This window comes from Trichosurus vulpecula, chromosome 3, assembly GCF_011100635.1.
Source record: "Trichosurus vulpecula isolate mTriVul1 chromosome 3, mTriVul1.pri, whole genome shotgun sequence".
NCBI classification, from domain to species: domain Eukaryota; kingdom Metazoa; phylum Chordata; class Mammalia; order Diprotodontia; family Phalangeridae; genus Trichosurus; species Trichosurus vulpecula.
Window position 1 is genome coordinate 349,684,058 of NC_050575.1, and position 11,507 is coordinate 349,695,564.

At 40.6% G+C, this 11,507-nt stretch overlaps 1 protein-coding gene across 2 annotated transcripts in view; it reads right to left on the bottom strand.

Moving 5' to 3' along the window:
- Positions 1–10,683, bottom strand: part of DYNC2LI1 (dynein cytoplasmic 2 light intermediate chain 1) — a 44,618-nt gene extending 33,935 nt beyond the window's left edge. Inside the window, exons 1-2 of one of the 2 annotated variants that reach the window (XM_036750341.1) lie at positions 10,607–10,683; positions 8,728–8,845 (exon numbers count right to left, since the gene is read on the bottom strand). In XM_036750341.1, coding sequence (XP_036606236.1) covers positions 8,728–8,845; positions 10,607–10,614 — 126 coding nt within the window. In that variant the 5' untranslated portion in view covers positions 10,615–10,683. The remainder of the gene's footprint in view (positions 1–8,727; positions 8,846–10,606) is intronic. The other variant, XM_036750342.1, reaches the window with a different exon arrangement.
- Between the last annotated feature and the right edge of the window lie 824 nt (positions 10,684–11,507).

The following is an 11,507-nucleotide window of genomic DNA, read 5'->3' on the forward strand; positions in this document are numbered from 1 at the left end:
TACCCTAATACTGAGGTCTCATGAATCATACACATCATCTTTCCATGTAGGAATGTAAACAAAACAGTTCAACTTTAGTAAGTCCCTTGCAATTTCTTTTTCTTGTTCTTTTTCTTGATTACCTGTTCATGCTTCTCTTGATTCTTGTGTTTGAAAGTCAAATTTTCTATTCAGCTCTGGTCTTTTCACTGAGAAAGCTTGAAAGTCCTCTATTTTATTGAAAATCCATATTTTGCCTTGGAGCATGATACTCAGTTTTGCTGGGTAGGTGATTCTTGGTTTTAATCCTAGCTCCATTGAACTCCGGAATATCATATTCCAAGCCCTTCGATCTCTTAATGTAGAAGCTGCTAGATCTTGGGTTATTCTGATTGTGTTTCCGCAATACCCAAATGGTTTCTTTCTGGCTGCTTGCAGTATTTTCTCCTTGATCTGGGAGCTCTGGAATTTGGTGACAATACTCCTAGGAGATTTCTTTTTGGGATCTATTTGAGGAGGCAATCGGTGGATTCTTTCAATTTCTATTTTACCCTCTGGCTCTAGAATATCAGGGCAGTTCTCCTTGATAATTTCTTGAAAGATGATATCTAGGCTCTTTCTTTGATCATGGCTTTCAGGTAGTCCAATAATTTTTAAATTCTCTCTTCTGGATCTATTTTCCAGGTCAGTGGTTTTTCCAATGAGATATTTCACATTATCTTCCATTTTTTCATTCCTTTGGTTCTGTTTTATAATATCTTGATTTCTCATCAAGTCACTAGCTTCCACTTGCTGCAATCTAATTTTTAAGGTAGTATTTTCTTCAGTGGTCTTTTGGACCTCCTTTTCCATTTGGCTAATTCTGCCTTTCAAGGCATTCTTCTCCTCATTGGGTTTTTGGAGCTCTTTTGCCATTTGCGTTAGTCTATTTTTTAAGGTGTTGCTTTCTTCAGTGTATTTTTCAGCATTTTTTGGGGGTCTCCTTTAGCAAGTCATTGACTTATTTTTCATGGTTTTCTTGCATCCTTCTCATTTCTCTTCCCAATTTTTCCTCTACTTCTCTAACTTGCTTTTCCAAATCCTTTTTGAGCTCTTCCATGGCCTGAGACCAGTTCATGTTTTTCTTGGAGGCTTTTGTTGTAGGCTCTTTGACTTTGTTGACTTCTTCTGGCTATATGTTTTGGTCTTGTCACCAAAGTAAGATTCCAAAGTCTGAGACTGAATCTGGGTGCGTTTTTGCTGCCTGGCCATATTCCCAGCCAACTAACTTGACTCTTGACTTTTTCAGCAGGGTATGACTGCTTATAGACTAAAGAGTTCTATGTTCCAAGCTTGGGGGGATGTACCAGCTCTGCCACACCAGCACCCCTCCTTCCCCAAGAACCCCCAACCCGGACTGGACTTAGATCTTCCGCAGGCTCTTTACTCCTCCTCTGATCTGCCACTTAATTCCTCCCACCAGGTGGGCCTGGGGCCGGAAGCAACTGCAGCTGTACTTCTGTAGCTGCCCCACCTCCGCTGCCCCTGGGGGGGGTAGCCAAACCATGAACTCCTTCCACTCCCCGCAGCTTTTCCCACTAACCTTCTCTATTGTCTTTGATGTTTGTCCTCGAGGCCACTTCTATGAAGTGTGGATTTAGTCAAAGGGCCACACTTGAGGACCTCGAGGGCCACATGTGGCCTTGAGGCTGCAGGTTCCCCCACTCTGATATGAGCCACGTAAACAAAAATAGAGAAGATGGGCAGAGTTTGGGAAACAGAATCATCTTTCAGGCCGCGACAGGCCATGAGGAACTAATAATTTCTTGATTTGTCTGGATGATGACTTCATTTCACTAAAACAAGGGGAAATTCTATTCATTACCAACAGGGATAAACTGGCTACTGCAGTAGAAATTCTGGGAACCTTGGTGGTGAGTAACCAATCTGTCTTAAGAGTTTGTGACAGAGAAGAAAGAACTTAGTCTGACATGTACCCCGTATGGAAAACAGTTCACTTAGGGTAAAAATGTCCATTTCATTTAACTGATTTTCATATGGTATGGCATTGAGGCACTTCACCATCCTCTAGCGATTCTCCCACTTTTTAAGCTCCTTCCTAAAATGCAGACCCCATCCCTAAACCCAGCTCTCTAGAAATGTGCGCCCAGGGCAGACAGCAGGGCAGGACTAGCACCTCCTTCTTCCGGGCAGCCATGCCTCTCCAATTAACCTTCTTGGCTGCCATATCGAACTGCTGGCTCACACTCATCTTTCAGTCCAATAAAATTCCCAGGTCTTTTTCAGAAGAACTACCATCAAGCTATGTCACCACCATTTTGTACTCGTAAGAGTGATTTTTAAAAATCCAAGTGGAAGACTTTACATTTATCCCCATTCAACTTCAGTGTATTTGATTTAGTCCAGCTTTCAAGCTGTTGGCATCTCTCTGCCTCTTGGCTTAGTTATCCATTGCGTCAGCTATTACTCCCAGTTTTGCATCAGCTGCAAATTAGATAAGCATGCCATCTGTGCCTTTATCCAAGTCAATAATAAGAATGGTGAGCAGCAAAAGGCCAACCATAGCTCCCTGGGGCACCACTGGAGACCTTTTCCATCTGACAACCCATTGATTATTCTCTGTATATTCTCTGGCCATTCAATAAGTCCTCAATCTATACTATCATCAATAATAAAATTTTGACAAAAATGTTACAATATATAATATTTTAATATTCACAAAACACTTTACATGCCTCATAGCATTTAAGCTTCACAAAAATCCTGTGACTTATCATTCACATTTTAGAAATTAATAAACTGAGGCTCCAAGAAATGACAATCCTAAGGACGAGTGGCAGGATATGCCACCAAGGCCTCTTCTGACCTCATGTCCAGCATTCTCCCTACTACATCATTCCACTACTTCAGTTGGATGCGTGCAGGGCTAGGGGTTTACCTGTTCACGTCCTCTCCTGCCATCAGCCTCTCTCTCTTTCTCACTCATACTCAATCTGACATTTGTCTAAAGATCTTTGTTCTCTGGATTCAGTCCTATTCCCCAGGGCCATCTTCCCAACTATAAAATCATTTGCTTCCATGCAGAACATTAAAGCATGAAAACAGGGGATTTCAACTCTCTGGATATCTAGAACCCAGTCTGTCAGAGATAAACTTATTATTTGCCCTAATACTCACTTCTATTTCAAATAATAGAGGGAAACTGGTTATTCTCAACTTGATTCTGCCCAACAAGGAGAAACTGGTTGCTTAAGTAGTAATGATAGAGACATTAAGGGCAAGTAACCACTCGATCATAAATAGAGAAGAGAAAAACTGGGCACAGTCTGACACCTACCTTAGATTTGAGGAGAGTAAATTTTAAAGGTTTCAGAAAAAAGATAGGTCAAATCTGGTGAACAGATTGTTTTTAGGGAAGTCAGACCAGGAGAGATGGGAAACCCAATAATGAAATTCTGAATATGCAAGCAAAGATGGTTGTGAGAGAAAAGAGGAGCTGCCTAAAGAAGACCAATGTGGATCCAATGAAAACACGTGTTGACTTGAAAGAGTGAAACTCACTCCTTCTCTTCTATTATGTATTCAGAAATGCTCATTATTTGGTATTTGAGTTCAGAATTTTAAAAAAATAAGAGATGATAAATACAAGGACAAATAACAGAGGATGAATACAAAAGTGCTGATCATTCTGTTGGAATTATGGTAAGAGTGATAAATTGTGCTTCAGCCCTGCATCTCCACTCCTTCCCCTGCAGTCCTGTCCCTTTGGGAAATTTTACTCCTCCCCTAGGAGCTCCCTGTACTTTGATTGGTCAGGTTTGGCCTTAATTTTCTGGGTTCTAGATCTGCACAACACACCCCAGAGATCTCCAGCCATACTGTCACAATGCAGTCCTTACCCTACCTTTCCAGCTCCCCTTTCTGTATTGTCTTCTCTCGTTAGAATGTAAGCCCTCTGAGGGCCTGCTTTTATTTGTATCCTGAGCTCTTAGCACAGTGCCTAGAAAGAGCTTAATATAAAAGTTCTTAATAAAATTAATCTCTGTCTCTGTCTCTGTCTGTCTCTGTCTACATACAGGCTGACAGAGTTTAGATCCAACAAGATCTCAATAGGGTACAAGGATGGGCCAAATCACATAGAGAAGAATTTATAGAGATGAATGTAAAGTTTTATATATGTGTTCAGAAAATCTATTTCACATGTACAGAATAGGGAAAACATGGAGAAAATGTCAGGGGTTTTAGTGGACTGTAAGTTCAATGAGTCACCAGTCACTGTGGCAACTAAAAAAGGTAATGCTATTGTCAGCTGCTGTTAGAGAAACTCAGTCTCACCATATTCAGACCTTATTGGGACACATCTATAGTAGTGTATTCAGTCCTAGGCAACACATTTTTAAAAAGACAGATAAGCTGGAGTATATCCAGAAAAGGGTCACCTGAAAGACGAGAAATTTGGAGAACACCAATTGGTTGAAAGAATGAGACATGTTTATCCTAAAGAAGAGAAGACTAAAGGAAGATATGACACGTCTTCAAACATCTGAAGAACTACCCTGTGTAGGAGGGATTTGTTCTGTCAGACCCCAGAAGGCAGATCTAAGAACAGGGAGCAGATAGCAGTCACAGAGAGGTAGATTTTATTTTGAGGTACGGAAAAACTTTTGAACAACTTGTGTTGTTCAAACGGGGGATGAGCTGCCATGGGAATGGATTCCCCATTATTGAAGGACTTCAAGTAGAGGTTCAATGTCCACTTGATGGGGATATTACAGTAGGGATCTGAGTTCTAAATGTGGATTGTAAGGCCTACAAGAGCAGGAATTGTTATCTGTTACCTTGATCACCTTTGTATCTATAAATATCTAGTAGTTCCTCACATATGATATGTATTCAATAAAGCATTGTTAAATGAATTAACATATTGAATGCCAAATGAAGAAATAATCAAGAAACTTTTTGTGGGTTGGTTTGTTTTTTGGGTTTTTTTTTTTTGCAGGGCAATTGGGGTTAAGTGACTTGCCCAGGGTCACACAGCTAGTAAGTGTCAAGTGTCCGAGGGCTGATTTGAACTCAGGTTCTCCTGACTCCAGGGCCGGTGCTCTATCTACTTATACCATGTAGCTGTCCCTAAGTAAGGCTTTTAAGTCAGAAATATTCAGATGAGTCAATTTCATGGTTACCATCAAAATATATAATAGTAAGTATATCTGACCTTCCTACAATTTAAGATTTTAATTAAATTGTAGTTTAAAAACAAGGTATAATTTAAATAATTTACAGTTTAAAAATAAGATATACTCTTTGCGCAAACCTGTAGCTAGAGAGAAAGAGAACAGTTAGTTATTGAATTCTGGGTGGCCTAATAGCCAGCTAGGATACCTATCCTTAGGAAAAAGACAGAGATCATTGGTAACTAATTCATCAGAAATTCCTAGGAACAAAATTAAAGTAAAATAATTTAATCATTGCCTTGGATCTTGTTACTTGAATATGCCCAAAACTTCTATCAAAATTGTTTCTAAAAGTTGACATTAATTTTAACATCCTTAGCCCTTTACCCTTGAGGAAAGGATAAAATCCAAATTTCCAAAACTTTGAAATGGTAGTCCAAATCATTCACAATTCATGAAAGATTGTGCTGTGCACAATGTTACAATACAATGTTATTTTGCATAGAGCTCTCAATTTCTGATAGGTATTTGTCATAGTCCTAGACAAACACACTGAATTTGAATGAAGAATTTGTAGTCTTATGGTTCAAATAAAATCCCGATTCATAAAATACTATTAGAAAAAGTGTTCTGTATAAATAAGCTATTTCTATACCCCAGCAGATGGCTAAAGTATGTTCAGTTTTCATTAAATATTTATTGAGCTCTTACCATGCACAAGACACTATTCTCAGTACTTTTAGGGGATATAAAGAAGAACACAATGTTAGTCCTCATCCTCAAAAGAATTTGTGATCTTGTAGGGGACCACACACATACAAATCACTAGGACATAAGACAGAATGCATCAAAGCTACCAAAAAAGCTTTACATAGAAGCACAAAATGACATGGAAGGGAGTCATTTCTTGGAGATGAAAGACTCAGGAACAGATTCCCAGAGATGGTAGCATTTTTCAACTATGCCTGAGCAAATGGGGTTGGGATTTCAATAGGAGGACAGGAGAGGGACAAGGTACTCTATAGAAAGGTGAAGAGAAGGGCATGTTTAGGGAAAGGCAAATACAACAGTTTGGCTACAAGATAGTGTGAGAAGGGAAGTAGTCAGGGACAGGGCTAGGAAAATGGCTGAAAACAAGCTGACAGAGTTAAAAATGGCAGATATCGGGACTGATTATGTGTGGAAGGCAAGGCAGAAGGAAGCAAAGTGAGTTCTAAGTTTTCAGGCCTACTAGGATGGGAAGTAGCATTGGTGACAAGGGAAGGAAGAAGGAAGGTTTTGGGGGAAGGATGAGAAGCTGAGTTTGAGGCATTAGTGGCACCAAGAGGGCAGTTGTGCCAGAGACAGAGACAAGTCTAGAGCTTGGAGGAGGAGCTGAGGCTTAGAACAGGAATTTGCAAGTTCTTCAGACAGTATTCAAGAGGCGTTCAAGCCAAGCAGCACCAAGTTAAAGCACTAAAATTAAATGCTTTCTAATTGGAAAATCTTTTGCTATCTATGAAGACTCTTTGCTGTTCTTTGGGTCACCAGGAATTTTGTGTTTTGAGGGATTGTGGAATTCTCTGATTCCCAGCAGGACTGTTAGAATGGTGGGGATGAGGGTGGGGGCAGATGGGAAAGAGGAAACTTTAACCTGTGACTTCACAAACCTATGGTTTGTGAATTTGCTTTAAAAATTTTTTAAATAACTTCCTTTCAATGCAATTGATTTCCTTTGAAATCCTAAGTATTTTTGTTTAATGCATTTGAAAATATTATTCTGAGAAGAGGATCATACGCTTCACCAGACAGTCTATGCACCCTTTTCTATGCACCAATTTCCTGGAAAGGCAGCTCCAGGATAAGAAAAACCTGGGCTCAAGCCCTGCTCCAACCCATTCTGGCCTTGCCAGACCCTGGCAAGTCATTTCTCAAGCCCTCAGACAATTCTCTAAGAAGGTAAGGAGCAGAGCAGCTGCCAATCTACATGAAATGGAAGAAATGTCCTACATGGATGTACATGCCTCCTGAACTATCCTACAAGTCAGTGGGAGAGAGGTCCTCCCATGCTAACAGATGGAGTCATGTCCATGGTCACACAACCATGAAGTGTCCAAGGCAGGCCTAGAGCTCGGCTCTTTCTGACTCCAAGGCCAGTTCTCAATCCATTACTTTATGCTCCTTTTCCACTGAAAGAATATCAGTACTAAAAATTCTCACTTTTGTTTCAGGAAGCTGCTTAGACTCACTGAATATACTTCACAATTTCCCAAACTCAATCAAGCCCACCTTCCTCCTATTCAACTGGGCTTACCTTTCTATCAGTCTGTAGTATTGGTAAAGTGTCTGGCACACAATAAGTGCTTAGTAAGTGTTCTCTGATTTATTATTTAAGATATATGGACTGATGGATCAGTTCAAAACTAGGGGTGAAAAAAGGGTCATGCATCCATTGGGGAATGGCTGAACAAGTTCTATATGACTGTGATGGAATACTATTGTGCTATAAGAAACGATGAGGATGAGGCTAGCAGAAAGGCCTGGGAAGACTTATATGAACTGATACAAAGTGAAATGAGCAGAACCAGGGGAACACTGTACACAGTAACAACAATATTGTACAATGATCAACTGTAAATGACAGCTATTTTCAGCAATACAATGATCCAAGACAATTCTGAAGGACTTATGAGGAAAAATGCTATCCACCTCCAGAGAAAGAATTGATGGGGTCTGAATACAGATCAAAACACACTTTTTAAAACTTTATTATTCTTGTTTGTTTGGTCTGCATTTTCTTTTGCAACATGGCTAATACAGAAATGTTTTACATGACTGCATATGTATAATCTATATCAAATTGCCTGCCCTCTCAAGGAGGAAAGAGGAGAGGAAAGGGAAGGAAGGAGAGAACTTGGGAATCAAAAAAAAATTAATAATATTTTATTGTTCCCCAGTTATATGCAAGGATAATTTTTAATATTCATTTAAAAATTTTTTAGTTAGGACTCAAAATTTAAAAAAAATGTTAAAAAGTTTTGGTTTACATGTAATTGAGAAAAATAAAATAAAAATTAAATGTAGAAAAATTACTAGTATAAGGAAAAAAAAGAAAAAAAAAGGCAATGGAATAAGGTTTGGTAGGCACAAGTAGGCTGCATCATAATACCAAAGACTTATATGCAAAAAATGGCATAAAAGATACCATTCCTGAAATGAATGATCAGAGAAAGAGACGGGCCTGCCATATAGCTAGAGTGAAGGACAACAGATGGAGAGCCCAAAGGCTACACCTGTCCCTGTATAATATGAAAAGAACTGGAGGAAGGTCTCCAGCATGTTTGAGGAGGCCTGGGTAGATTGCAATCTGCAGCAGTGAAGGGAGTACCCAGATCAATGATATTACAGATACACTCAAGTATTATTTAGGTAATTATTTCAATTTTAGAAGTAATCTTTAAACAAGTAATCTTTAGGCAGCCATCAAATTACGTAGGAAGTTTTAGTGACAAAACTACTATCAAGCCTAAAGAATTTTAAGAGATTTTCATATAAAACAACAATTGAAAGCACAGCAGGAAGCCACACATATTACCCCGTTTTTACTGCCAATGAAGAATACAGATTTTTCACAGACTTCCATTCCACCTCCACCATTTTCAGAAATTTCTTTCTTCTCCACTTCAGCTTTTGCAATTTCCCAGAGTGTATCACTGTGTGTTAGAAAGTCAAACATCAGGAAAAAGAAATTTTTTGAAGTATTCACTTCAGATTTAGTGTTCTGATGATCAATAAGTTAATTAAGACAATTAACATGACAGAAAATCTATAAAAAGCAGTATAACTCAGAAAGCCTAAGATTCTCTATATAATCTGGACTCTACAAACCCTTATGGTATATACAATCCAAACTAACAAGTATTTATAAAGACCTACTTTGTGTAAGGCACTATGCTAGATCCCAGAAATACAAAGACAAAATGAGAGAGGAGACAATCATCAAGGGACTAGAAGAACTCATATTTTACATGAGGGATACAACATGTAAATAGGTAAGTATATCCACCAGAATTTGAAGAGGAAGAGTACAAATAACTAAGGGGAGAGGGAAAGCCTTTCCAAAGGAGTTGGCATATGAGCTATAAATTCAAAGGTTGTAGAGTTGAGGAGGGAGGACATTCCAGGCATGCACAGCCTAGGCAAAGGCTCAGAGGGAGGAAATGGGATGCTATCTGGGCTGGTATGGTACAGTATAGTATATATTTCTGTATTCCATTAGCAAAGACAGGTTTAAAAAAATGTGGATTTGATTCAGGGACACAAAGACAAAACGTAGCTCAGAAGGGGCGAGGAATGATGAAGTGTGGTGGAAAGTTGCCTGTAACTTCCTATCCATTAGCTCCAAACCATGGTGGCACAGGGGTACTCCCCTCCCCCCAAACTTGCTTTCCCATTCTTCTTTATTTGTTGTTTTCCCCCATTTGAATGTAAACTCCTTGAATGCAGGGGCTCTCTTGTTCACCTGTAATTGTATCCACAGTGCTTAGCACAGTCTCTGGCACAATGTAAGTGTTTAATAGATGTGCACACTCTCTTTCTTTGTCTGTCTGTTTGTCTCTCTTTCTCTCTCATCAATCTAAAGTACTGTAACTTGAATGTCATTAATCAGCTGCTGGGTGACCTTGGAGAAATCACTCGGATTCTCTGACATCCAATTTCTCCAACTGGAAAAGGAAAGCCTTGGTCTTGATCAGCAATTTTCAAAGCGTGGTTCAGGCACCTCTGGGTCCCTTAAAGAGACTTTTAAAAAGGGGTCTGGGAGGGCAAAATTATTTTCATTATGATACTACGATGTTTTAATTTTTAATAGAGTAAATAGCTATAAGTATAACCCTCATTTAAAAAAAATAGCTCTTTGGAGAGGCCCTCAAAGTTCTTAAGAGTGCCAAGAGGTCCTGAGACCAAAAAGTTTAAGGTCCCTTCCGGTTTTAAAAAGATTTGATTTGACTGTAATCCCGAAGGATAACTAGAGATTTGGAAAATTGGATTTAGGAAGGCACCAGCCTGGGGGCACCGTAATAGAGGGTGTGGGTGAAATGGGTTATTGTCTACACCGGGCACAATCTGGACAGAGCCAGCGATAGAGTTCCTGTGGTTTTGCCCACTTTCACGTGAGGAATTCTCACTTCTCTGGGAGAGCTGGGGTAGAGGGGAGGACGAGAGAACTCTAGAGAGAAAGAGGACCAAATGAATATAACCTCCCCTCCTAGCACGAAGGTGGGCAACAAGCACTGATTGAGCGCTTACTGTATATAAGGGACCCTGCGTTAGCTTCTCAGCCCCTTCCCGGGATGATCTTTCCATCTAGGTGGGATCCGTGTGAGCTTCCGGGGGGCCTCCCCCGCTCCCTCCCCACCTCACACATCCGGACCTCCCATCCCTCACCCTCCCCAGGCTGAATTGGGCCGGGGTACCTGGGCATCTTGGTCTCCCCAGAGGTGCTGGAGCGAAACCCTGAGTACCTTCTGGGAACCTGGAAGGGATGGACTTCCTGGTTGCCACGGCAACGACGCTGCCAGAGCAGACGGCGCGGCGAAGAGCGGCATGATGGGAAATGTAGTTCTTGGGCTTCTCAGCACGTTCCCTTGTGTCCAGGACCTTGGGACTTCAGGATGAGGCTGGCTTGGAGGGAGGGAGGGACTCGGAGAGCTAGACCTGGAGAAGGGTTACATGCCATGGGGCACTAAACATGGTTGTTTCTAAGACGGTCTCTAAGGCATAGTCAGAGGCTGCGTTGTGTTGGATGGAAAGCTGGACTCATGGCCAGGAAGGTTTGGGTTTAAGTCTCTCCTGGGACACATGCTGGCTGTGTGATTTGGCGCCATTCACTTCTCTGTGCTCTACGACTGAGTTGCAGAGAAGGGGTTGACCCTATTGGTACTCCTCTTGAAATCATGGGTCAAGCCCCTGACCCTAACCCCCAATAATCATTATATTTCAGGGAAATGGGTCATTATCAGGCCTCTGGTATGATAAAATGAGGCCCGGCTTGATTGGGTATGATTCCAATCAACAAATAACAAATGTTCTCACCCAGGTCAATTCCCTAACCCTATACCAGTGACATTGGCGGTCAAGTCCCCGAATGATCATTACATAACATGTAAATGGCCTGATATAATGTGTATGATAAATTGAGACTGAGGCTGACTGGGTATGGTGGTTCCGTTCAACAAATAACACCTTTCTCAAATTTTCCTAGAGCTCTAAGTCAGGATCTGTCCCCTTGAACCTTTGCTTCCTATTACTTCTGAATTCCCTTGCCTTGGGCTGTCCTCTCCAAGGTTATCAATGATCTATTAATTGCTAGTTCCA